This window comes from Lentinula edodes, assembly GCF_021015755.1.
Source record: "Lentinula edodes strain Le(Bin) 0899 ss11 chromosome Unknown C8R40scaffold_8, whole genome shotgun sequence".
Taxonomy (NCBI): Eukaryota; Fungi; Basidiomycota; class Agaricomycetes; order Agaricales; family Omphalotaceae; genus Lentinula; species Lentinula edodes.
The window spans coordinates 792191-817906 of NW_025764314.1; the positions used below are offsets into that span (position 1 = coordinate 792191).

The 25716-nt window shown below is 43.9% G+C and overlaps 11 protein-coding genes across 11 annotated transcripts; 4 read left to right on the top strand and 7 right to left on the bottom strand.

The window, feature by feature from the left end:
- Positions 1-184: 184 nt before the first annotated feature.
- Positions 185-1503, bottom strand: C8R40DRAFT_1093601 (isoprenoid synthase domain-containing protein). Its single transcript, XM_046227603.1, has 5 exons — positions 1237-1503; positions 1058-1174; positions 901-999; positions 428-844; positions 185-352 (listed from the first exon to the last, which is right to left on the bottom strand). Exons 2-5 carry the CDS (start codon positions 1139-1141, stop codon positions 224-226), a joined length of 729 nt encoding a protein of 242 aa, XP_046089140.1. The 5' UTR covers positions 1142-1174; positions 1237-1503; the 3' UTR covers positions 185-223.
- Positions 1504-1534: 31 nt separating this feature from the next.
- C8R40DRAFT_1039240 (uncharacterized protein) lies at positions 1535-2146 on the top strand (the record flags this gene model as incomplete). The annotated part of the gene is made up of 1 exon (XM_046223815.1): positions 1535-2146. One exon carries the CDS (start codon positions 1535-1537, stop codon positions 2144-2146), a length of 612 nt encoding a protein of 203 aa, XP_046089141.1.
- An 805-nt stretch (positions 2147-2951) lies between these two features.
- C8R40DRAFT_1093606 (uncharacterized protein) lies at positions 2952-6060 on the bottom strand. Its single transcript, XM_046227604.1, has 10 exons — positions 5802-6060; positions 5346-5746; positions 5141-5286; positions 4353-5084; positions 4217-4302; positions 4048-4157; positions 3899-3992; positions 3715-3837; positions 3599-3626; positions 2952-3538 (listed from the first exon to the last, which is right to left on the bottom strand). Exons 1-10 carry the CDS (start codon positions 6010-6012, stop codon positions 3394-3396), a joined length of 2076 nt encoding a protein of 691 aa, XP_046089142.1. The 5' UTR covers positions 6013-6060; the 3' UTR covers positions 2952-3393.
- Positions 6061-6063: 3 nt separating this feature from the next.
- Positions 6064-7388, bottom strand: C8R40DRAFT_1093609 (uncharacterized protein). Its single transcript, XM_046227605.1, has one exon. The coding sequence runs from the start codon at positions 7308-7310 to the stop codon at positions 6153-6155; it is 1158 nt and encodes a 385-aa protein (XP_046089143.1). The 5' UTR covers positions 7311-7388; the 3' UTR covers positions 6064-6152.
- A 59-nt stretch (positions 7389-7447) lies between these two features.
- C8R40DRAFT_1039084 (V0 complex, c/d subunit of ATPase) lies at positions 7448-8739 on the top strand (the record flags this gene model as incomplete). Its single annotated transcript, XM_046223799.1, has 5 exons — positions 7448-7468; positions 7521-7620; positions 7675-7846; positions 7915-8093; positions 8150-8739. The coding sequence occupies 5 exons, from the start codon at positions 7448-7450 to the stop codon at positions 8737-8739; spliced, it is 1062 nt and encodes a 353-aa protein (XP_046089144.1).
- A 1576-nt stretch (positions 8740-10315) lies between these two features.
- Positions 10316-11402, bottom strand: C8R40DRAFT_1067612 (BIG/ATPase V1 complex, subunit S1; the record flags this gene model as incomplete). Its single annotated transcript, XM_046225923.1, has 4 exons — positions 10316-10689; positions 10752-11058; positions 11116-11254; positions 11308-11402. The coding sequence occupies 4 exons, from the start codon at positions 11400-11402 to the stop codon at positions 10316-10318; spliced, it is 915 nt and encodes a 304-aa protein (XP_046089145.1).
- Positions 11403-11590: 188 nt separating this feature from the next.
- On the top strand, positions 11591-13395 carry C8R40DRAFT_1168098 (mitochondrial acyl-CoA dehydrogenase; the record flags this gene model as incomplete). The annotated part of the gene is made up of 10 exons (XM_046231136.1): positions 11591-11658; positions 11721-11806; positions 11878-11978; positions 12042-12248; positions 12299-12454; positions 12522-12659; positions 12717-12761; positions 12812-12836; positions 12900-13249; positions 13318-13395. 10 exons carry the CDS (start codon positions 11591-11593, stop codon positions 13393-13395), a joined length of 1254 nt encoding a protein of 417 aa, XP_046089146.1.
- A 333-nt stretch (positions 13396-13728) lies between these two features.
- C8R40DRAFT_1263798 (uncharacterized protein) lies at positions 13729-15099 on the bottom strand (the record flags this gene model as incomplete). Its single annotated transcript, XM_046233876.1, has 7 exons — positions 14895-15099; positions 14570-14697; positions 14400-14444; positions 14120-14333; positions 13990-14059; positions 13873-13968; positions 13729-13822 (listed from the first exon to the last, which is right to left on the bottom strand). The coding sequence occupies exons 1-7, from the start codon at positions 14941-14943 to the stop codon at positions 13729-13731; spliced, it is 696 nt and encodes a 231-aa protein (XP_046089147.1). The 5' UTR covers positions 14944-15099.
- Positions 15100-21317: 6218 nt separating this feature from the next.
- C8R40DRAFT_1168100 (uncharacterized protein) lies at positions 21318-21682 on the bottom strand (the record flags this gene model as incomplete). Its single annotated transcript, XM_046231137.1, has 2 exons — positions 21318-21449; positions 21497-21682. The coding sequence occupies 2 exons, from the start codon at positions 21680-21682 to the stop codon at positions 21318-21320; spliced, it is 318 nt and encodes a 105-aa protein (XP_046089148.1).
- An 818-nt stretch (positions 21683-22500) lies between these two features.
- On the bottom strand, positions 22501-23579 carry C8R40DRAFT_1067615 (uncharacterized protein; the record flags this gene model as incomplete). Its single annotated transcript, XM_046225924.1, has 5 exons — positions 22501-22592; positions 22657-22867; positions 22926-22970; positions 23048-23072; positions 23476-23579. 5 exons carry the CDS (start codon positions 23577-23579, stop codon positions 22501-22503), a joined length of 477 nt encoding a protein of 158 aa, XP_046089149.1.
- A 558-nt stretch (positions 23580-24137) lies between these two features.
- C8R40DRAFT_1225040 (uncharacterized protein) lies at positions 24138-25682 on the top strand (the record flags this gene model as incomplete). Its single annotated transcript, XM_046233303.1, has 6 exons — positions 24138-24203; positions 24280-24725; positions 24915-24999; positions 25113-25226; positions 25351-25485; positions 25538-25682. 6 exons carry the CDS (start codon positions 24138-24140, stop codon positions 25595-25597), a joined length of 906 nt encoding a protein of 301 aa, XP_046089150.1. The 3' UTR covers positions 25598-25682.
- Between the last annotated feature and the right edge of the window lie 34 nt (positions 25683-25716).

Below are 25716 nucleotides of genomic sequence, written 5' to 3' on the forward strand. Positions count from 1 at the left end.
TAGATGGCAGCAACAAGGAGAATGAGGATGATGAAAAAAACAAGTGGGAAAAGGGAGAGAGAAACAGTGGCGATCAATTTAATGTAATCGGAGTTGCTACTGGTCACGTTGCCAAAACAGGAAATCTTTACTTTCAATAACTTGCGCCATGCGCGGGAGAAGGGATTTCACAGAATCACACAAGTTAAATCGCAGTCTCATGCATTTCGGGTCACTACGTAACTCAAAACATCCGTTGGTAATAACCTTTCCAGATCCTCCACGGTAGTCTCCAATCTCTCGTTTGCATACGAGGGTGGAAAACGTCGAAGTTTACTTCCTCTACTTGCTTAAGAATGCTTGACACCGGGACCTGCGTCCAGTAATAGAACAAAGAGGTCCCGATATGTCAGAGTGCCGAGTAGATCGAAGATAACAAGGTGCTTACCCCAGCAAGAAAAACAGGCATAGCTTCCCAAGGAACTTTACCCCCAAAACCCTCTTGGTGGAACATACTTCGTGCCGTGACAAGATGATCATTCGCTACTGTAGCAAACTCAAAAACCGCATCATCGAGGCCCTTGGCGGCCGGTCCTCTGCGAAACACATCTTCCTGCACCACACCATGTTTTGCCGTAATTTCTGCAGGAAGGACCATTCGTCCGTTTTTGGCATGAAAGGGCAGAGCACGAAGGAGCGTTGTAAAGGTTTGAGCGGCTCCAAGATGAGATGCGGCATGTGATAAAGTGGATGATGGTAACGAGAGTAAGGAAAGTAACAAGTACAACACAGTTGAAGAGGTGGATTCTGAATGGGCTGTTAGTGATTCGACGGTAAGGTGGACCGGTGCTTGTAATTCGGCGTCCTTCGGATCTCTTTAGCTGAAGTAGGCAACAACAGATGGTTGGGATGAGTACACACCCGAGCATCTATGATCCTTTTGAAATGGTAAGTAGGTAAATTGGCTTTGATAGACGCTTGATGTAGCGCGAGGGCGATTGGATGCGCAGGTGGATTTCCCTAGATCGAAGCCCATTAGCACAGCGAGAAAAGTCTTCGAGCGCGGCTTGACACACACATCATTCAAAGCCTTCGTGGCATCCCTCCAGAACTGCATCCTCATCATTCCGATACTCGAATTCGATACGTTATCTTGTATCATAGCCAGCTCCGTCTGTAATTTGCTTCAGTTAACCTTGAGGGAAAGCTAAAGTATTGGTACACGCACAGAGAAAGCTTTAAGAGCAAAGTACGGACCTCGGACCTCCTTTGGCCAGAATTGGCCAATTAGATACGCCTCATAGTCATATTTCTGGACAAAATTTGTGCAGTATTCGACAGGATCGATAGCTCCTGCCGCAGCCAAGGTCGATTGACAGCAAGGAAAAGTATAACTAGTCTTAAACCAGGATGCCCGAGAAAGACTAAAGGTGCATTTGAATGTTTTGGTAGAAAGCAGAAACATTGAATCTTGTCAACGGTAATGTCACACATCATGAACTCAATTTGTCACGTCAGTCACACGCGCAAAAAGTTCTTTCGAACCATAATCGCGATGAGCACAGAGACGCGTCAATTTGGCGACCTTGCGAACCAGCTAATCATGGAATCGCGTCGATCTACTCAGACAGATACACTGTTGAAGTACAACGACTCGCTCGTTCGCTTGCTCATTCGGGAACAGCGTGATCTCGAAAGAGCTGCAGAGGCACTCGAGGCAAGAATGGACGAACTGCAGGGCCCTCCTCCTGCTCTTTTGATCATTCAGACTGCTGTCTCCAGAAACAAACGCTGCCTTTTGGCCTATCACTCTCATCGCATCGACCGTCTTCGTGATCTTTATTGGGATGTTGGTGGTGCTCTGCCTCATATACTCAACAATCAGGATATTAGGAGCAAATTTTCCCCGCACGAGGTCGACTACCTTCGGCAATATAACAATTCACTTATGGAATTCCGCTCTGAGTTTTCTCATGAGCTCGATATAACTGCCAGTATCACCAATCCTCCCAAAGATCTTCATGTACTTGTGAACGTTGTAAAGGACTGCGGCGTCATCCAAACCGAATTAGGCAGCATTAACTTCCAGAAAGGTCAAAGATTTATGGTGAGACGTGCGGACATTGAGCATCTCATCATACAAGGTTATCTTGAGGAGGTTTCATAGGTGCATAGTAGTTTTAAAGTTTCATCATAAGATAGCTGATGGATGTAGGATCTAGGGTCTTTGAAGCCGTTCTTTGCACCTGTTTCAACACAGACAGTGACACTTCTTCGCATAACCGCCATAGTTTCGGGGCGTCACGAAATGCTCTCGGCTCATTTATACGTGTAAAATTCAGACTCCCCGCAGTCTACGGGCTTCCGATGCTCCTGAAATTTCGAATCTCCACGTCCAACGGCCGGTATTTTCGATATCCAGTTGCCCACTCGTGAACCGGAGAACATTCGTTTCATCGCGTACAATTACTAGAGCGAATGCATTAATTCTCATGTGGTGCTGGATCCATATGTGTGGCTTGATACAGCTGATATCATGCGAGAAAGATGTCGTGAAGGAAAATGGGCCAAAAGTGTCTCAAGAATTACGAGAGGTAGGGACTCCAGAGTCCAGATTGAGTTATGTCTGGATACCCCCCAGATCGTGGTCCATTTGGAATAGTTTCCGCCGTCCCGTCCCACAAGTCACTATGTCAGAATGTGACTCTGAGAAGAGATGGAGCAGATGCTCGAGCTTGGAGTCGTCGGTGACTCTGCTGAATAACACCGATTTGGGTCATTAGGCGTGTGCGCATGCACATGTTCCATGATACATGACTTATGCATAGCCTGTAGTAACTCAAGTACTGAATTCATTGTATTTCTATGTTACAAAATTCAGAGAAACGCGCGGACATTCCGCATTATTCTTTGACTGCTCGTCGACAGCAAATGACTTGCACGAGGAAGTCTAATTTTAAATCTTGGTTTATTCGCCTAGCGCTAATGATCGAGTAATCCCCTTCCCGTTCTGGCGCCGAAGACACTAACGAGTCTAGTACTTACGCATGCACAACATAGAAAGTCGCTCAATCTGCCGGGATTTAAACCTTCCGCACGCTAAGGATTCTTGGGCATCCACTTCTAGCAGGTAGAGGATGACTTCTCCCCAAGTGCCTCAGACGTTGAAAGTCAGCCAGAGACGCACCGATCTCCTGTTTTCGACTTCAAACCCTCATACTAGTAACAACAAGAATTTCTAAACTAATGTTCCAAACACGGGTCTTCCGAGCCTGTTCTTGACAGTCTATTATAGTTCGACGTTCAGAGCGCAGCGGCGTGGAGGGAGGAGAAACGATTAAAGGGTCAACCACAAATAATTAAGTACTATATCGAATGCTTGACCTTCCAATTTCATCCAAAGGACTTCAAGCTTCAAGATTCAATAGCTTGAACACCATCATATGCAGGTAATCTCTGACAAGCCTCCGTCCAGTCGATGTTTCCTTCAACAAGGTCAGTTACGATCGCGATGACTTCGTCTATTGAGCCGATGCGTTGGTCCATGGTATCACGTTCTCTAACGAGTTTCAATTCAGCTCGTGTGAAGAAAGAGGGGTTCACAATGATCAACTCTCACCTAATAGTCATAGTCCTATTCTGGACAGCTGTTGTACCAAGAACAGAAATGACGGAAAGAGATATATATTTAGTGATCCACTCAAAGGGCATTAGCTATGAAGTATTGTGACGCACAAGCAAAATCAATCGTAACGCCGTATGGGGTGCCGAGTTCATCGTTTCGCGCATACCGTTTACCGATGGAGGTATTTGAATCATCAACGCGAGAGAAGATACCTGCTCGTCGAAGTTTTGAAGCTACATTCGAGACCGTCAGAACATCGATCATGTTAGGCAAGAAGAGACAAGGGGTACTGACAAACTTCCTGCACTAGAGGATCGAACTCTTCTTTGGCACTTAGTGGTACAATGAGGACTTTTGTTGGTGCCACGACCGGTGGTAAAGACAACACCTGCGAAATTGATAGTTACTCCCGGATATGCATGAAGAAAAGGAAAGTCACATACCCCTCGCTCGACGTCCTGTTCCCTGCTCCAATACGTGTGCTCCAACAAGGTATAGAGTATCCGCCCAAGACCGAAAGACGGTTCAATGACGTTCGGTGTATATTCACGTACTGAAAGAATAATTGAACTATCAGCAAGTCATCTCAAAAACCAGGAAAGTAGCATTTACTAGACTGCTTGAATGTTTTACGCTCTACTCGCAACAAGTCAGGAGCTATCTCGAACGTTTTGCCATCGATAATAATGGTAGTGGGACTACAAAAAGGATGATTCAAATGGAAAATCATGCATCAAAACACACGCACCCCTCAGCAAGCTCGCTCTTGAGCTTTGACAAAGCTGCTTCATCGAGACTCTCCACATGTTTCTGCAGCACCCCAGCATCCTGCTTAAACGTCTTGCCCAGAGCTTTCTTATTGAACTCTGGTACCTCCTTCTCTGTCACGATAGGCTCTTTCAAAGCCTCACGGACAACTAGGGGATGCCCTGTTTTGGCTGAGTGCACAGTCAAATCATACGCTGCCCGGTCAGCGCAGCCAACACACTCTGTCCAACCAGTCGAATTTTGGATCTCAGCATCCCAGCAATCCGTAGCATAATGCGCCATTTCATTAGACATGTGCTGTCTGAACCTCAGGCGGTCGGGGTTGATCCCGATTTTCAAAAGGAAGAGGTAGATTCGGGCCATGAAGTATGCCAGAGTCTCGTTAGCGATGATACCTTTTTCTACAGCTTCCCCGATGCTCATCTTAATAAGCGTAGTGTTACCGGATGACTGAACATGTCTGTCCAAAAGAACTAGAACCACGTCTCGCATCTCTTTGAACCTCGGATGAGACTTGTTTTGTGGATCCACGAAGTGTTCGATTTCGGCCATGGTGAATTCGCGGACGCGGAGGAGACCTGCACGGGGAGAGATTTCGTTTCGGAAGGAACGACCTATCTGGGCAGATGCAAACGGTACGCGTCCGTTGTTGTAATCAAGAAGACGCGAAAAATTCAAAAAATGTCCTTGTGCGGTCTCAGGACGTAGGTAACTACAAAATAACGATAATCAAAATTTCATCAACTGATACTTAGACTAAAAGCTTACCCAGGGTGCTGTCCTGTAGGCCCAATACTACTAGCAAACATGAGATTGAACTCCTGAGGTTCCGTGACCTCATTATCAGTATCGGGATTTCTAATGTTGAATTTTCTACACAGTTCGCCTAGTTCTGCACCTGAGAAATTATCCAACTAAGGGGGCATGAGTAAGGCTGAACAAAATCCAGATCAAGATAAAAAACGACACGTACTTGCGCCAGAGTAACCTCATAGCTCTTCGCCACGTCGTCCGCGAGCTGTACCGCAGCAGCTTTGGCCGTCTTACTCTTCTTCTTCTTCTTATCCTTCTCGTCCTCTTTTGCGGGAGCAGCAGCCTGACCTCGAGCTTCCTTATCCCCAGCCAGCCTAGCCTCCAAAACATTCTTAACGAGATGATCTGCGCGGATGACATCCCCAGTTTTGACGTCTTTCACCATCCAGTCTGCAAATCGCGCGACGTGGCCGGAAGTCTCGAAGACAGGAGCGGGAGTCATGATGGTAGTGTCGAGTTCGAGCATAGATTCCTCCACGATAAAGTGTTTCCGCCATTCAGCGATGATGTTAGCTTGGAGAGTTGAGCCGGAAGGTCCATAATCGTATAGACCAGCGACGCCTAAAAGTATACTTGAGATGTGGGATTGGACTTTGCAAAGACAAATAAATTTTACCCCCGTAAATTTCGAAAGCCGGAGCGTAGAAGAATCTACGGCTCAGAAGAGCTTCGAGGCGACCTTTATCGAAAGGATGGGCCGATTTGTTTACATGGGACATGGTGTTAGTAGTATTATCTTTGATTCTCGTTGAACCGTATCGAATAGTAATCTTTGAGAGATTGTTTATCGATGATGGTCGCCTGGAATTGAGCAGGAACAAACGCATGTGCCAGCCACTGTTGGTTCTGACTCGAAAAAAATAAGCGCCGAAGTTATCTCTCTTGGATCAATTGAACTTTTGTATTAGCGAGGAGTGAATGTATTATAGTTGTCTATCGAATGCAGGTATACAACAATACTCAGTGCCTACGAGTTCATATACGATAACATACTTCGCCTTCTCGCTTGTTCCTCTTTATCCCTTCTCGCAAACCCCCTTCGACCTTTCCCCCATTTCTCCTTCCGAGCTCTGGCCTCTTCTGCTCGACGAAAGTGCGCCGCCAGTGCAGCTGTGTTGTGCGTTACCCGTTTGACTGATTCCTTGTACGGACCTGCAGTTTTTGCTTTCAACCCGATACCTAGCCGGTCGGATTTAAGCACCGTAGGTAGCGGCGTAAGTAGAGCTTTGCGACCACTGGCAGAAGAGATTTGCTGCTGCTTGTCGTCAAAAGTGACTAAAGAGTCTGTTGTGCTATCGTCTTCTGGCTCTGAGTCTGATTCGGAGTCCGATGCAGTAAGATCTATGATGGGAATCTTCTTGATTTCTGTAATCTCTCCATCTCCGTCTCCTAGTGGTACCTCCACAACAGTTTCTTCCTTCTCCTCCCGCTCCTCTTCCATTTTGACCCACGGACTAGGGTCGCCTCGCTGTATCCGCCTCCGACGTACAACGTCCTGGCCAAGCGCCTCTCCTTCATTCCATCCACTATTCTGCAGCATAGCGAACCCCTTATTGGAAGGCCCGATGGCGAGGAAAACAGGAGGTTTGAATGGTTCTTCATTTGGAGCCGGGGGAGGATTGCGTGCGAGGATGTCTGCAAGGGAAGGGGAAGCAGCAGCAGTTGCTGGACGGGTTTGAGAAGATGATTCGGAGGCGAGGACTTTTTGGATGAACCAGTCGTTCTTCGAAATTAGTGGTTTGTTATGGATAGTGGCGGCACTAGCTTGGGAGCGGGAGTGGGAGTGAAAAGAAGAAGTTGCTCTAGTGTCTTTGACATCTGCAGATGATATCACAGAGCGATACCATCCAGATACCTCATTAGAACTCAACCGACCTGATGAAAGCCTGGAGGAGCCTGCACCTGGAGTACTCGTACTCCAGTCATCTACAGTCAAGCTGGAAGTACTGCTGGCTGGCACGAACCGAGGCGGGGGAAGTGGCTGCTTTCGCTTGTATACTTTCGCGGCCTCTAACTGCCAGGCATCGTCGTCGTTATTCTCTGCGAGTTGACCAGTCTCTCGTTCTAATTCCTCGCGATCTACCGGGTCATAATGAGAGTAAATTGTATAAGCCGTGGTAGCCATTGACACACTATTGGAGAAGAGAGATGATGAAAGTTGTTGTTGACCCAATGAGTGTGAGACTTTTGACTGCAAAAGGAAGTTTACATTCAAATCCTTTGTACCTTCAAACTTGCTTCTTTCCGGAGAGAACGAGAACGATGGAGGCTCTTTTATTCAACGTATTGTCCTTCGGCCCTTCTATCTTGAACTCAACTGACAGTGTCTCCCTAGGTTGATGGCGGATTTTTAGAAGGAACAGTTCGTGGATACAAGGCCGGTATTCTCACTCAATCGCATTATGCCAACCTGACCCAATGCGAAAGTCTTGAAGGTAATCGTGTATTCTTTCTATCGACCTTTATTATAACCCAAATTACGCCTTTAGACTTTCGAACGCAGCTTTCTGCGACCGACTACGGGAACTTTCTCGCTAACGAGCCCCTACCAATCTCGACAGCAACCATCGCCGACAAAGCTACCCAAATTCTCGTGGACCAGTTCAAGTACCTACGGAACAACGCCGTTGAGCCTCTGAGTAAGTTTTTGGACTATATAACGTGCGTGCACTGGTTACCTACATCTCCATCTGAAATTGTGCTTATGGACATGCTTCATTGACCTGCAGCTATGCGTACATGATAGACAACGTGATACTTCTCATTACCGGAACACTGCATGAACGGGATACACACGAACTCATTGAACGATGTCATCCGTTGGGTGTGTTTGAGTCCATGCCAGCGCTATGCGTAGCGTCAAATGTAGAGGAGCTATTCCAAAGCGTATTGGTAGAAACACCACTAGGTCTGTCCATTGCCATCTCCCTGAGTTAATTATGTGCTCATTCTCTCCTTCTGAAGCTCCGTACTTCCGCGACTGTCTCTCAGCTTCTGACCTCGACGATCTCAACATTGAAATCATCCGGAACACCGTCTACAAAGCTTACCTAGAGGACTTTTACGCATACTGCGGTAGCCTGGGTGGGCCTACTGCGGACGTCATGCAACGCATCCTCTCTTTCGAAGCCGATCGACGGACAGTCAATATCACTATCAACTCATTTAACACTGAACTGTCCAAAGACGAACGTGCGAGACTGTTCCCAGCCATCGGCCGTCTTTTCCCTGAAGGAAACAACCAACTCGCGAAAGCAGATGAAATTGACCAAGTTCGCTCAGTCTGCGAAAATGTTGGGGAATACCGACAATTTTTCGCTGACGCCGGTTCTTCCTCTGACGAAGACTCAGGAATTTTGTCACAGTTGGAGGACCGTTTCTTCCAAACTGAAGTTCATCTAAACAAGATGGCATTTTTGCAGCAATTCCAGTATGGCGTATTTTATGCGTATATGAAACTGAAGGAACAGGAGATTAGGAATATCACCTGGATTGCAGAATGTATTGCGCAGAATGCGAAGGATAGGATTCAGGACTTTATACCCATTTTCTGATGTACTAGCTTTTTGGAGGTCAGTAATAAACAGATTGAATGACGTAACGATGGTGACGTATGCAAGTTCCTCGGATATATAGAACGAAATTTTTTGAATTTGCCTGTCCTCTTCACCGTCACAACAGGTCGCGGGTGGTTCCCGCTCATTTCAACCAGGCTTTCGAATCTTTTCCTGCTCTTAGCATCACGCTGGTTCACTGCTTTTCATATTGCCCTTTCGTTACAATCAAGTGGTCAATCCCTGTGGAAAATCGATAAGCCCCAAAGCCCTCGTTTTGAGGCAACTCTCAGCCAGTTGCATCTCTGATAATCACTTTTTGCCACTCGCTATGAGCGCGCGCACTTTCTGAGACCGAGTAGCCTGCTGAATTATATTCGCGCTACAAGGTTATCACCAGATCTTGCTTGCTGCGCCGCGTACGAGGCAGGCGATGACCGATTCGTCGACAAGCAAATGGCAACACCTTCCGCTTCAGGTGTATAAATATCCGAATGCGCCACAAAGTCCTCCCTTTCGGTGAGGCAACATTGTCCATCCTTTTGGGCGGTTGTTACACACCTTCCGCTTCAGGTGTATAAACATTCGAATGCTACAAGAAGCCCTCCCTCGTTTGGTGAGGCAGCACGTTTCGCTTTGACGTGTTTTTAAATAATCAAGGTCTGGCTCCGTCGTGAAACATCGATGTTGTAGCTTCCCTCCCTCCGTTTTTGGTTCGAGGCAGACACGTTCCGCTTGACGTGTATAAATATCCTCACAAGCCTTGCTCCGTTTTGAATACTTCTCACTATCAGTGTTTTGTGTTTGACGTTGAGCCCGTCTCCCAATGCAGGAGGTCGTCGTCGTCGTCACTTGTGATCAGCGAATGAACCCTCTATTTGGTTGTAGGCAACCGTCTCCCAATCGAAAGCTGTTGGTCGTCCGCATTTTCATGTTGTCGGTGAACAAGTTCTTCATTGGTCGTAGGCCAGCAGAGTACGCCTGATCCACGTTTCTCTGTGCCCAAGTCAGTACTACATTTAGCAGAGGGCTACTTGGCGGACTAGGTTGCGCTCTTCTTTTGGGTCGAGTGCATTTGCTAGGAAAGGTATTCGTCTCGCTTGACGGTCCGGAGACGCTTTTCTAGCTCCTACAGGTGGCGTGCATCTTTGCCTAATGCTCGTCATCTCTAATGGCACTTCCGGCGTGTCATTCCTCTGTGTTATTGCGGTGCAAATGTGCATTTGTTTCTACACGTTCGAGTGAAACGTGCACTTCTGTAATCGTAATCAGGCTATGTGGTGGGATAGTATCTGGATGGTTTGTATCTGTAAACGCTTGGTTTCAACAAACAGCCGAAGACAGGATTGTTCATATTACTTAGTGTGAAATTAATATACATCCCCTTCCTGCCACTGCAACCAGTGTCAGTCGCGAGGCATTGGCTTTAATGAACGTCATGACTATTTTCTTTTTTAAATTGCGATGTCAGTCTTTCTCAACATCCAAAAATTAGTTGACATGATGTAAGAACAAAAAGAAGGTACACTACAATAGTCTTTGGCTAGTACACAGACATACTTTCCGCCAACCATCATCACTGATTCTTCCTCTCATTAGCATTGTACCCCTTCGGCATTGAATCAAGCCTCAGGGGACTTTGAATACTAGCCATCGCGGAGATGCCAAAGTAGAGCACGGGTAAGAAGATGAACAGCACCATCAACAATACCATAATAAGCCCCGGGGTGAGGAGCTGGTAGTTGTGCAGGATACCACCTTTGTTTTTCTTCGCTAGGATGGACGGTGACGAAGAAGCGGCCTCATTCTGGGTCAGATCGAGCACTGGTCGGGCAGGAGCGGAAACGTTGAGATCTTCCTGACGCTTCGAGTGCATGGGAGGGGTACCGGTGTAGATGACGACAAGGTTCGAGAAGGGCAAGGCGTCCAGGGTGGTGAACAAGAGCGCGTCTATAAGAGATCGCATAAGCACTGCTGCGGGGAATATCGTAGCATAGAAGGCCCAAGCGCACCGTGTTCAACCATACCATTTATACGACTTTCGCTCTGAGATCCCTCGACACCCGGCAAGTTAACAACTACAACTGATTTTTGACCACCTGCTTGGAAATCGACATCACCGCCTTGCCCGGCCAAGATGTTGATTAGCCTTGCGTGACATTTCTGAGATACGGATTGCGCGAATTCAAGATGATGTTCATTTTCACCGGAAGTAAACATGGCAGGAACATAAGCGTATTGCCGGGAAGAAGACGCAGCGGATATCGAGCGAGCAATGTGTGAGGTCTTGGGAAGTTTGCGCAGGTCTGAGACGTGGAGCTGTAAAGTGCATTCAGCGACAGAGAATGTTTTCGTTGGGAAGAAGAAAACACATACACCAGGTTGGTGCACCAGAATTACCGCTTCATGATCACAGACATCATCGTTCATCAACATGGTTTCGAAAACATTCTTGGAATGTAGGGTACCGGAAACAGATGAAGAAGAAGATGGTAGACGGTCAATGAAATTCGAACTGCATGGAGAAATTGTAAGCAAGAATCCTTGGAAGAGATGATTTGGTCGTACCTGTGAGACGACCATGCGAGAAGCGGTGCAGTATTTGAAAAGGCCAACGCCAGGGGCGAAAAGACCAATAATGACAAAAGTGTTAGACGGGACATGGAGGTGCGTACGAGGAAGAAGCGGGTTTCCCAGAAAGGAAGAACCGGTCCGGCAGAGGACCGAACTCTTAGACGCTGTGGGGTAAGCGCCCGGTACTTTTTTGCATATGATTTCCGAAATCCGGAACTTAGGTCGTCTGCTCGGGGTCTGCTTAAATCTCTCCTCTTTCTACCCTTCTCCATCCACAATGTACAGAAACTTCTTACTTCGCACGCTGGGATCGCTCAGGGCATTGCGTTCAACAAACCACGCGAGGTATGTCGAGCTTTCATTCCATCATATATGATTCCGTCGGTCTCAGACTACTATCTATATAGACCCTTCTCCTCGTCAATACCCCGGTTGGACGGTGTCAAACCTCTCGATGTACTGACAGAAGAGGAAGAAATGATTCGGGAAACAGGTCTGTGTCGTCTTGTTTCGAGGCGCGTGTGCTGGCTGAAGTCTTGCGGTTTCTCAACACCCGTTCTGCAGTTCAACGCTTTGCCAACGAAGTAGTCAAGCCCAGGGTCAGGGAGATGGACGAGAACGAACGAATGGACCCGGAGATTATCAAAGGGCTTTTCGAGCAAGGGGTATGCCGTTACTAGCCGTTTACGATATTCTCCTATTGTGCTCATACTTCGACTTGATTCCAGTTAATGGGTATCGAAACTTCTGCTGCCCACGGGGGCTCTGAATCATCCTTCACATCTGCTATCATCGCTATTGAGGAGCTTGCGAAAGTCGACCCGTCCGTCTCCGTATTGTGCGACGTACACAACACGTTGGTCAATACGGTGATACGAAAGTATGCGACTGAGACGCAGAAGGAGAAGTGGTTACCGCTTTTAGCTACCGAACAAGTGAATCTTGGATGAGTCGAGTAACGAACTTGGTGCTCATCAATTTGCAGCTAGGATCGTTCTGTCTATCCGAAGCAGCTTCAGGGTCCGATGCATTTGCCTTGCAAACAAAAGCTCAGAAAGTTGGTAACGATTACGTGCTGAACGGAACAAAAATGTGGATCACCAACTCCTACGAGGCCAGCATATTCTTAATATTCGCTAATGTAAGTTTTTTTTCTTGTGGAAATCTTTGTAATTTCTGTCCACAATCTCAATCCACGCGTCTCACAGATTGATCCCTCAAAAGGGTACAAAGGAATAACATGCTTCATCGGTACGAAGGATATGGGCATTGAAATTGCGAAGAAAGAACAGAAGCTGGGAATTAGAGCATCGTCTACGTGTACGCTCAACTTTGACGACGTCAAGGTAAAGTTATTCGTTTCGAATTTACCATGACTACTGATCTCAACGGAAATATTGCAGATTCCTGCGGAAAATATTATTGGTGGTGAGGGTCAAGGCTACAAGGTCAGACATCTCTTCCACGTAGAATATCTAGATATGCTTATGCGTCTTAGATCGCCATTGAAATCCTCAATGAGGGTAGGCCGTTCTCATTCCCCTGTCCCCTCCCTGCCATTCCTAAACTGAAATATTTCTTCACAGGTCGTATCGGTATAGCAGCGCAAATGCTCGGTCTTGCCCAGGGAGCCTTTGCACTCTCCGTCCCGTACACCTACACCCGGAACCAATTCAAACAGCCTATAGGAACCTTCCAAGGCATGGCTTTCTCGTTTGCTGAAGCCGCGACCCAGATCGAGACTGCGAAACTCTTAACCTATAACGCGGCACGTAGAAAAGAGGCTGGGTTAAGTTTTGTGAAGGAGGCGGCCATGGCCAAGTGGTGGGCTAGTAAGGTCGCGCAGGAAGTCAGTGGAAATGCGATTGAGTGGATGGGTGGTTTAGGGTTCACGAGGGAGACTGGGGTCGAGAAGTTTTGGAGGGATTCGAAGATTGTAAGATCCAGTCGGTATGGATGGGTGTGCATACTGACGGGAACCACTTTTATGTCTTTTTTCTCAAGGGTGCAATATATGAAGGGACATCAAATATCCAGTTACAGACAATTGCCAAGTTCATTCAGAAAGAGTATACGCCTTGACGGTTCGTAGAATCGCTGCTTTCTTTGGCGACATAGATATTACTTGCAGTTTCAGCTCCGCCTCAGTAATCGGCGAACTGTAGGCCAACTTTACGAATTGACAGAATGTGCTGCACAATGTATCAATATTACCTGAATATCCAGCAGATCAAATTAACCGTTTATCTATCGGGAAAAGAATCCAAGGCTCAGAAAAATAAAACACTTTATTCATCAACAATCCCTCTGAACAGCACCCACTTTGACAAGGTATATTTTTTCTTGAGTCGATGTTATTCCATCGATTGCAGTTAGGAACGGAATGGACGCGAAAGAAATTTCAAAAAATGAACGCTATGGAGGTGGAAGAGACTTTGAAGAAGAGACTTCGAGGTGAAACAGTCCTGATGTGTCCTCAGGTAACTTTCTCTTCAGCCAGCGCTCTGGTCTATCGAAAAAATGCGCCAGGTAGTCACCAACGGTAAGTTAGACTTTAACCGTCCCACTGCTGCAAATTTCGGTTGAACATCATTCTTCGCCGAGAGTTTCCAGAAATTGCAAAAATGCTCGCCCGTGTTCACAGTACCAGACACACTGCCAAACATGGACTACAACCTGGAAGGTAATTTCAAAATCCCTCCTTTCCATGCATGCCAGTCTGCAACCTTTTCCGAAGTGGCTTCCTCTTGAATTTGGACAAAAAAAAGTCGAATTCTGCCAGTAAAATTTGAAACCAGGTACTTACTGACAGGGGTTACCGAACTGACGTAGAATTTAAGAAGAGTTCCATCCGGAGAACGGTGGACACGTGGTTCAGCGTCGAATTCAAGGTTCTTCATTGTGTCCGTGGCGGCAAGCTTGTCCTTCTGCGGTTGTACCGCGATGGTACTTTTCAGATCCATTTGGTGACTGCGAATTTCATCTTCCACTTCCGTTACTACATGATTATTGATGAAAATCTAACATTGAGAGTGGCATGAATTGTAGATGCAAATGTGAGAATAACTATACTTAGTAGTACGCACGTAGTTGAGTTTGCTGAAGGCTTCTTCGTCAATTTCGATTTCGAGCTGTAGAGGCAGTAGAATTATTCAACTGTTGAGTGGACTTTTGGAGATGATATTAGTGATCACCAACCTCATAAATTTGTTTTCTAAATCTAATATGCACTTGAATGATCTCTTTATTGCCGAACCTTTAGGTAAGGCTCCTTACAAGAATGTTTCGTCCATTTTCGTAGGGGGGAAGTTGGCCTTATCCACCAGATCTTGTACCGATATAGAAATACATTCAATCCGGCATTTGCCAGCCTTGAATCAATGACTTAAGATCCGAATACAATCGAGTCACATTGACTGAAAACCAATTCATTTCGACTCATGTTCATGTATATATAGATGCTGTTACCTCTTCTTTTTCTTCCTTCCTTTCCTTCCTTTCCTTCCCTTGATTCTCACTGATACTTATGTTCAATACGTGGTCCCTCTCCAATCCAAATCTATCCCTATCTTCAGACTCACTTGAGTCAATGGCTGCACCCTTGACAGGGACTATTGCATCCTCACCCATGATTGGGAATAATAAACCTGAAAATGATAATACTGTGCATGTTACAAATGAAATTCCACATACATCCTTGTCATCTCAGCACCTGTACAAGGCATCTGAGTTTGCTCTTCTGACTGTTCTTCAAAAACAGCAAATTTTCAATGTTCTTATTCAATCTCCCTCAATTTCTTGTAATGAATTGCGTAAACTTGCAACTTTGCATGTTGATTTGACTACATGGGATTCCCAACATCAGCAGAAAAATAAAATGAAATTGCTCAGTGACTTTGCTCAACATTTTTGTTCCAATCATTGCCTTATCCGTCAAGTCCAAGCTGAAACTGTGGGAATTACCCATATTCCTAGCATCTCTCAATCTGAATTTTTAGAATGTGCAAAGGCACTAAAGCTCCGGAACTACAATGAGGTCTCTGCTTACAAACACAAGTATGAACACAAACACTTTTCCCAAAAGAAAATGAAAATTTCACATACTTCTACTTCAGCTGCAAATGATGTACATTTTACAAGTCCTGTTGTTGATAGTGAGATCTGGCCTGAAATATTGTCCTTGAATGAAAAGCAGGCCATTCTGCAAGAATCATATGATGCTGGTTCTAATGCTTCAATCAGGATGATTGAGTGTTCATTCTGTGGAACACTTGAAACTGGAATGAATATTTGTTCTATTCCCTGTACAGATTTAGATATATCTTTACTTGATACAGCAGTGCATGAGATTCGCTTAAAAACACAACAGGCCACAATTGAAGCTTTTCGTCATGAAACAATCAATAATGACTGCTATCAACTTTGTATCCAATGTAAACGTGAAGTCAGATACAAAACTTCAATTGATAATTCTGAGGGACATGGTAAATCACAACGCAGCTTTGTACGCTTACCACTCCGTAGTTATGCAAATGGAACTTGGACTGGTGATCTTCCAAATGCCTTGAAAGGTTTAACATTTCTTGAAGAGCAATGTATAGCCCGGGCCCGAGCTACCAAATGTATGTTCAAATTGGAACTTGGTCCATCAGGACAGTATGCTTCACGAGGAAATGTATGTATTTTTCCACAAGATCCAGGTCCTTTGGCAACATGCCTCCCACCTCCTTTATCACAGTTACATGATGAGATCTGTGTTATTTTAGTAGGATCTCCTGATACTGAGATTACAATTGAAACACTCACTCGAACTCCCCTTCTTGTACGTAGATCAAGAATTATCAATGCTCTCCAATGGCTTCGACTAAATAATCCATTATACTATGATCTCAATCTTGATGCAATGCTTGTAAATGCAAATCAATATCCTGAACATGGTATTCCAATTCCTTTGAAGAGTATAATCCGTACATCATCTAACTCTGAAGGCTCTTCATACACTGCACAAGCAAACTCAGAGCAATTCAATGAAAATGTCTCTTCTTCTGGCATGCTGTCTTCAACAGTTGTTGATGCTGATCATATTGACTCTACATATCAAATGCGCAAGCTTAATGCACTTCAACAGCTGAAAACTGGCAACAGTCCATTTATCAAATTTCCATCTGGCTCTATTCCTTTGTCTACATACAAAAACCCAAAAGTGTATGCATATCTATGGCCAACACTTTTTCCTTATGGTGTTGGTATGATGGAAAATGATGATGTGCACTGTAACAGTTCAGTTGGATTCCGGCACATTGATATGCGTACACATATAGCATACCTCTTACAAAGCAGACCAAACTTTAGATTTCAAACACATTTATCATTCATCTTTGTCATAGGAAATATATTGCAACGACGCCAAACTTCATTTAATGCAAAGTTGGCTGTGAAACGATCTTGGTTTCCACGTGTTGAAATGTTGCTTGGCAAACTATCAAATGATACAATTCTTGAGTTTTCAGAAAAGTTAAAGAAAAACCCATTTGTACATCCAGAAACTGAGGGTGAGAAAGCTGCCAAGCAACTTATGAAGTATATCAACTATATTGGTGAAAACATTCCAGGGTCAATGTCAGAAGTTCAAAACATGAGAGAGGAACTGTTTTCACTTGTTCATACCAATGGCCTTCCTCATGTTTTTTTAACATTGAATCCAAGTGATACAAATAATCCAATAGCTCAGGTTCTTGCAGGACGTAATATTGATTTGGATCAGATCTTTCATGACCTGAAGCTACATAGTGAGAATCTTGAACGTTCAACTTGCATTGCACAAAACCCCATTGCTGCTGCTCAATTTTTTGATATTTCAGTCAGAAATTTACTTGATATTCTATTGGGAACAAAACGTCAGAATAAAAAGGGTGTCTTTGGAGAAGTTGCAGTATACTATGGTGTGGTTGAAGCACAAGGCCGTGGTTCATTACATATTCATCTACTTATCTGGCTAAAGCATGGTCTATCACCCAATGAAATCAAGTTCAAATGTGAATCTGATCCAAAATGGGCTCAACATCTTATTGATTGGTATGATGATGTATTTTCTCAAAGCATTCCAAATCACACTCAAGAATACATCCAAACAGAGGGAATGTATAAGCGTCAACCAGTCATGAGCCGGCCAATGAATCCACAAATTTCTGGATATTGGTATTCCTTTAATCAAGATCTTCGGAATGTACTTGAAAATGCTGGTATGGTACATGAGCATACTGATACTTGCTTCAAACATTTGCCTATTAAGCTAAGATCTTTGCGGAATGATGATAAAGATTGCCGTTTTCAACTTCCTCGGGATAAAGTAGAGAAAACTCACTTTGATGAAGATGGATACCTTGTTCTGAAATGCAATAATGGTAATGTAAATGGTCATAATACAATCATAACAGTTGCTGAACGTTGCAATACTGATGCAAAGCCAATTGGGTCAGGATCAGTGGCAATGGCCATGTTCCAATACTTTGGAAACTATACTATCAAGAATACTATGGACACAGCTTTTGTGTTTTCTGCTTTATGTGCAGCAATCAAAATGCTATCTGATAACCCCCCTATGGATATTGATGGAAATCTAGATACATATGAGCATAGCCGCCAATTTCTCATCAAGACTGCTAATAAGCTCATTGGTAAACGTGAGCTCAGTAGTCAACAAATTGCAAGCAAACTAATTGGGACACCAAGCTGTTATACAAATTGCAGGTATCCTATATTTTATTGGTCAGCAATGCTTCGAGAAATTGCACCTGAGGTTTTTGATACTGCAGATTTACACAATGATGAAGAGTCTGATATAAATTGCAATGGTAACAATATTGAAGACCCAGAAACATTACAACAGAATCTCCCACCAAGGGAAGAATTTGACTGTGATTCATTTGTACTCCTCACTGAAAAAACTTTGAAAACTGGCAAATTTTCATCAAAGAGTTATACACACAATTCTTTGTTCAATGATATTTTTTTCCGGCCTGATGTACTTTTTGACATTTGTGCTTGGGATTTGATGTGTGAATATTCAAAGGAGGAATTACCTGAATCAAAGAAACAAATCAAAACTTACCTACGATTCAAGTTAGGACACCCCCAGTATACAACACATTGCTTGAAAAAAATAGATGCAGATAATTATCAACGAGTTCCTGTACTCAAAGGCTATCCAATTCCTCGGAGTGACAAGATTGAGTGTCAGGATAAATATATGATAGCTATGCTTGCTCTCTTCAAGCCATGGTCCCACAATGAGCAAAGTCCATTAAAAGCACCTCAGGAAGCTTGGAATACTGCCTTCAATACTTGGAAGGATACAGACTTATTCAAAAGTCATATAAGGATTATTAACAATATGCAGCTACTGTATGAATCCAAAGATGCTAAGTTAGATTATTCTGCCCAAAGACAAAAAAGATTGGCAGAGCTTTCCCACAAATTAGCATCAGAAGAAGATGATGGTGAAAGCTATCTATATGATCCTGAATGGGAGAATGCTATGCAAGTACAAGTACCAGCTACAATTGATAATGATATTTTACAAGAAGTAGACAATTACAATGTTGTATCACAAGAAGTGCTTGATGTTATGGAAGCAACAGTTCAGAGAGGTTTCTACAAAGGAGAACTTGATTCATCTTCAAAGAAGCAACTGCAAAATTCATATTCTAATTGTACACGGGTTGCTACTTTGCTTGACAAAGTGGCAGTTGAAGACTCAATCAATTCTATTATGAAAGAGAAAGAAAATCTTGTTAAAAGACGTTTGGAATTTATCAGAAAACCTGATTCCCAACTACATCACCGCTTACCAACCAGTTGTATTCCTTCTCCTTTTGCTACCGAGTTAAACAAGGAGATTGAATATGCTCAAAAACTTTTCATGAAATTTCATCCAAATTCACCTGCATGGGATGAACTTAAATTTCATCAGAAGTTGGCAATTGCATTGATTAACAAACATAAACTCAATGATCAGCAAATACTAGCTTTCTTATTGTTAGCTGATACTGTGGGACACCAATCACTTACAGACAAGCCTGTGGAGCCTTTGCGTATGCTGGTTACTGGCCCTGGTGGAACTGGAAAGTCCCGAATTTTTGCAGCATGGTCTGATTTTCATGAAGGAATTAATTGTAAAGATGAATTTCGGCTCACAGCCCCAACAGGTGTTGTTGCAAGCCAAATTGGTGGTTGCACTATACATTCAGAGGCTGCACTGCGAGTTGCTCGGTCCACAATGAAGGCTGAAACTGCAGGTGGACAAAAAATACGGAGTCAGTTAGAAAAGCGATTTGCTCCATTGCGTACATTAGTAGTGGATGAAATATACTTTATGAGCCCAGAGAATATTAGCATTCTTTCTGAATATTGTTCTATTGCAAAAGGCATAACTGAGCATCCATTTGGGAAATTGAATATTATAACATGTGGTGATCCTGCCCAGCTACCACCACCAAGAGCAAAACCTTTGTTTGACCGTGAACTTGTTAAATGTTATGAATCAACTCATCTGAATGCATTGAATAGTAAAACACAGTATGAAGTCAAGGGAATACAAGCTTGGCACCAAATAGACAAAGTTGTTGTTCTTTCAGAAATAATGCGTCAAAAAGGGGATGATATGCTGATTGATATTCTCAGCCGACTGCGTACTGGTACTTGTACCCAGGTAGATAAAGATATCCTGGATAAATATGTACTTAGTAATGATGCATGCTCAAATGAGACAAAAAGCCTCATTGATATCACACAGTGGATAACAAATCCTGAAAGGGCATGTCCTCTAATTACTTACACAAATGCAGCAAGAGATGCCCACAATTTTGAGTCAGCAAAAGCATTTGCCAGAGCAACAGGTCAAGAATTCCATGTCTATCATTCAACTGACACACGTGGGCGTGGTAAGAACAAGAAAGTTATCAAAGGAGTTGCTGCTGAAGCTGCATGGAGAATTCCTGTAAAAGATGCTCAGGATTTAGGGGGAAAAGTACCATATATTCCAGGAATGCCAGTTTTTGGAACAGAGAACATTGCAACTGAACTGGGTTTATCAAATGGAAGTTTAGGTACATTGGTTTCATTAACATATGAAATACATGATGATAGGTATTATGCAGTGTCAGCCACTGTAGATTTTCCTGGGTACAAGAGCAATGATCCAATACACCCAAACCGTGTCCTTTTGAAACCAATCACCCAAAGTATCAAATTTCATCTGCCAAATTCTGAAAAATTATACACTGCAACTCGAAAGCAGCTTCCTTTGATTCCTGCTTTTGCTTTCACTTCACATAATGCCCAGGGCCGGTCAATGGATGTAGCTTGCATAGACTTTGCCAGTTGCCGTTCAATCCAAAGTGCATATGTGATGCTTTCTCGTGTCCGTTCATTGAAAGGTCTATGTATCCTGCGACCATTTAGTATCAATAAGATTAGAAATCACATTTCAGAAGAACTAAGATCTGAGTTAAAAAGAACTGAGAATCTTGCTTCAAGAACAGCAGAGGCTGCAAAAAATAACTTGTCATGGTATTATTCAAAGTTCCCAACCCAACTAAAGTAAAACATCAACAATTTTGATCAGCTCTTGAATGTTTTGAATACAGGTCATGTAGCTACTAATTTTCTATTTCTTCAGGTTTTATTTTCCATTAACCATTATTCCACTACTTGTCCTAATAGCTAATGGTTGCCAAGGGCAAGTTTATCCCAGGATATGCCTTCTGCCTGACATCTGGCTTGGTCACCCAGATGTTTTTGCTGAAGGGGGCAGCAAAAAGTAGAACAGGCATGATCCTCATAATGGGTCAAACTCTGCACCAAAGGCATCAGAAGCAAAAGGGACTTTTTGCTTCTCTGGGAATTTTTGTTTTACTTACTGTAGATAGATAAATTCATACTGTATGTTGTTTCTGTGATTGAAGGTGGTGTTCGGCACACGCCGCTTGCGGCCTTACCCCCAATCATATGAAATTCGAAGGTAAATAACCCCAATTTAGATATTCCTTTCTGCCCTGTATGGACGGCTGTATCACTGCTGTGTGATCAAGCAACCTGTGTGAGCCATCTTGGCGAATCCATTGCTCAAGTTTCGCCTATATGCAGTAGTTAGATACAAAATAAACGTCATGTAAATGCTTACCTTTCCAACATAAGTATATCCCAGAAATAAACGTGCAGAATCGTCATCATGTAAAACCGTAGAGTCGATGGGAGAGGCGCCAACCTTAACGACACCAAGAGAATAATGGCTAGCAGCTGCAATGAAGAGGGGAAAAAGAGCCGCCTTCAAAAGAAGAATCATGGCAAATGGTATAAGTGTGAACATGACTAGACACGATATGTAGTACGGAGACCAGCTCCGAAGATATAAATTGGCTGAGGTCGAAGGAACGGACGAATCAGAGGGGAATGGTGCGCCAGGCAATACTTGGTGATGAAAACTATCTGAGGTTATATATGTCCACGTCGGTGTTTCTATGTGTGCAAGCGACTATGAAAACGACTACATCTGCAAAACCTGGATATTCGGCTAAGGGCTGAAAGCAGATCCCAGCAGATCCCAGTGCTGAAAGCACCGAAAGCAACATGCTTTGGGTGCTTTCACTGCTGGGAAGTGCTCTCAACCGCTTTCGGACCCTTAGCCGAAAATACAGGTTTTGCAGATGTATCAAGAATCAACAAGTGATACCTTGATGCGCTTCAGACAGCACTGATCCGCAAAAAAGCAGGAAAATGTGTTGCAACTTTTGGTGGGACCCTGCCTGACCCTGCCAGATACATTTCCACGTCGAGAACCAAACATTGAGAGATTTCCAATGGAAAGGAAAGGAAAAATAGACATGGTATATTGAGGAACGTGTTCTTTACTTACCGTTAGTTACCGTTGTTGTTGGCAGCGTGGTCCTCAACTCGATAGAACTCGATCCGACTCGGGCAACTTGAAGACAAGCACCCAATTTAGTCACCCAGGCTCCACTACCATGGACCACACCCTACCACACCTTGCTTGGTGTTGGCCAATGTACTCAGATTATAATGTATGCTAGGTGAGAGGCAGGACGATTCTAACGCTCCAAAATGCAATTCATTAACACCATATCTCACTGCCGCTCGAAGAAAATTCTATATATTCCCAAACATGAACTACTGCAAATTGGATGCCAAACGAGGAGGTAAATCCTTGATACCTCCTTTCCATTTACTCCAGTCTGCAACCTCTTGTGAAGTGGCAATCGCTTGAATGGGATCAAAAAAGTCAAATTCTGCTGGCAAAAATTCACGTTGTAACCAGCTACTTACCGACAGGGGTGAAACTTGTCCAGAACTTTACGACTGTTCCATCCGATGAATGATAAGGGGTTCCGTCCAGTTCGGTCCAGAAATTTAGGTCCTTCATCGAGTGTGGCACGCCAAAGGTATCAAACTTGGGTTTTACAACAATGGTATTGCGGTGTGTCATCTGATGATTGTGAAGGGCCGTTTCCACATTCGCTTGTTCATCAGCATAGATCTAATATTGAGATGTTTGCCATCACTGTCAATGTCAGTGTAGATGCGATAGTACGTACGTAATTGAGTTTGTCGAAAGCATTTTGGTCAACAGAAATTCTGAGCTGTGAAGTAATTCAGAAACGTCGACCACCAGCAATTAAGTTAGGATTATAAACTTTTGGGAAATGATACTACTGACCTCATAGAATTTGTTCTTATTAAGTCTGAGCGTGTGACATCAATGCACTCATATGATATTTCGGAAGACACAAATAAGCTCACAGTTGATAAGTTTCTCTGTCAGCTGGCGAGGGCTGTACATTTATACCATCTTTGGCGAGTATGAATGATACGTTGTCTCCATCAAGTTGGCGAATTTTCCCCTTGAGTTCAACATTATAGTTGGATACAAATTGAACCTCATGCAAATGCTTGCCTTTTCAACATAACCATATCCCAAAAACAACTTCGGAGAAGATTTGATGGCATAAGCATCAACGTTGACAATCATCTGCAAAACCTGTATTTTCGGCTAAGGGTCCGAAAGCAGTTGAAAGCACTTCCCAGCAGTGAAAGCACCCAGAGCAATGTTACTTGCAGTTCCGATGGCCTTGATTCTTGATGCACTGTTTCAGCCGGTCGATCAGCGCTCCCGGATAGGGCGCATAATTAGCGCTGAGGTATTTTTCGCCGCTGAATCTCTTCTTCAGCTTTGCCAACATCGCGTTCATCGCGCATCGGATTACACACGATTTTATTAAAATCACTAAATATTCAAGTTCTGCAAGCCATCATCAATGCATCATCCATGGCAGAAACTTTGCTCCCAGAAGTGATACGAGCACCTGCAAAGAATTTGTACCATGAGGTACTTATGTACATCTGGGGTATATGCCTCAGACGTTTGGTTATTGTGCATAACTCTGTCTTGTATGTCCGTTAACGTTGAATTCAGACCTCCTAGAATCTTTCTCAAGGAGCGCATGTGATATACATGTAGCTTGAGGGTGACAAAACCATAGGTATACTGTTTTTGAAACAGAAACAAGTAGTACCGCAGGAACATACATAGCATGTGCTGGTGGAATACTTGTCCATCGGCTTTTATCAGTTTTTTGTCTTTACGTAAGGTTCAGCCGTGTATATAATACAAGACGGTCGTGAGGAGTGGTCGCACTAGGACCTGCTGGTCAGATCCTTCATTGTTTGCCCCGCTCACAAAAAATTCTTCCGGGCTTCACAATCTACCAATCCCATCATCCCCTCACCAATTACAAGTCCATAGAAACATGCATCTCTTCCTTCTACTGGGGCTCATTGCTGCTGCTGCTGCTGCTCATGCTGCACCTTCCATTGTGAGTCCTTGTTGATATCAGCTGGCCTAAATCATCTCATCAAACATTTGACATTATTTTCTCAATGTCTACATAGGCCCCCAACAGAGATTTGCTAATCGAAGCTCATCAATCCCACGCGCATCCTTGGACACCCTTGTACATGCGAAGTCAGGGGGCGGGTGACAAGAATGAGCATTCAAATGGTGGCCAGCGACCAAACGGTGACCGCCCAAATAGAGCTCAGCAACCGAATGCTTCTCGCCGCTTCATAGTAATGGTCGAATTTACTGGGGCCGCAGGAGATACCCAGGATGGTCGACTTCCACCAGTACATAATCCTCCAGTGCCCACCCGAGTTTATGCCCGAGTGGACGCATACCTCTTTCGAATATATGGTTATGGTGCACGTCCGATTGATTGTGACGTTCGGTTTCCTGACCATGTGGCATACATGTTGCATGATGTTGAGGCGGACTTCACTTTTCGATACCAGTGGGATGGTGAACGTGATTGGGAGAATGTTGAACTTTCGAGAGGACAGTAGCATTAATGATTGATCACAAGCCGATAAAATTATTTGAAACTTGTTTTTACCTGTAAATCTTACTGTTCCTCAATGATACAGTATCGGTTAACTCACCTACTACCTATTTACAAGATCCTTTACTCGACATTTTGTGAATGGACGTTTCCAGCCTGAGCTCCGAGTTGTAGCAGGTCGTAACGCAGACCTGGCGCAGACGATGCGATGCATTGGGCAATGCGCCGATCACGGCAGGCAATCAAATGTTTTGATGCGTTGGTCTTCAACTTGGTCAGCGGTGGACCAGGCGGATTTTATATATATTTTATTTTACGTCCCTTGCTTTTCGTCATGCAATATCATTTCCTATAGAATTCGCTTCTCTCGACGCCTTGTTCGTCTAGCAAGCGTCAGACACGGTGAAGAAGAAGAAGAAGAATTCGTTGGCTATCAGTCGAGCGCCATCTGACGTCCTGTTGCTAGTAACACATATCATCTATTTTATACTACGTTATCAGGTGCGTCTTCTGTCAACTTCTTTTCTTTTCGGCTTGTACCCACTTTCTTCTGCAAGTCATGATTGGTTCCTTCAGGACCTTTCTGCTTTTGCTTGCAATTCTGGTGTCGCTAGTCGACTCTCAGTTTAATTCGCTACGAAACTTTTGGCCCGCATCCTATCCACTCGCTGTCCGAGCCCCGTATTTAAACACCTGGATCAATACTGCTAATGGGAGTGACTCCTTAAACTTTTGGCCTTTGCACTGGGATGGGAGTAATGTGCGTTATGATTATCTTATTTTTGAAAGGTTATCTCAAAGGTTCTTTACAGATCATGCACTGTGGGGAAGAGGGCGTTTTGGCGCCTCCAAAATCCGTCCATTATCCGTAGATTTTTACCAAATATTGACCGATTTTGGGACGTCGAAAAGTTTGTATAATTCTCAGATAGCCGGATATAGAATATAAAGCTCATATTATGCGGTTATTCTAAGTAATCTACCAATAAAA

Excerpts from the sequence above, each read along its gene's own strand:
- C8R40DRAFT_1093601 (XM_046227603.1), bottom strand. The coding sequence starts at position 1,141 with ATGATACAAGATAACGTATCGAATTCGAGTATCGGAATGATGAGGATG. Across the intron at positions 845-900 it reads AAAGGATCATAGATGCTCGG|GACGCCGAATTACAAGCACC; the intron begins GTGTGTACTCAT and ends AGAGATCCGAAG. Across the intron at positions 353-427 it reads TGCCTGTTTTTCTTGCTGGG|GTCCCGGTGTCAAGCATTCT; the intron begins GTAAGCACCTTG and ends TACTGGACGCAG.
- C8R40DRAFT_1093606 (XM_046227604.1), bottom strand. The coding sequence starts at position 6,012 with ATGCGTTTGTTCCTGCTCAATTCCAGGCGACCATCATCGATAAACAAT. Across the intron at positions 4,158-4,216 it reads TAAAACATTCAAGCAGTCTA|TACGTGAATATACACCGAAC; the intron begins GTAAATGCTACT and ends TTATTCTTTCAG. Across the intron at positions 3,539-3,598 it reads AATAGGACTATGACTATTAG|AGAACGTGATACCATGGACC; the intron begins GTGAGAGTTGAT and ends GAAACTCGTTAG.
- C8R40DRAFT_1093609 (XM_046227605.1), bottom strand. The coding sequence starts at position 7,310 with ATGGCTACCACGGCTTATACAATTTACTCTCATTATGACCCGGTAGAT.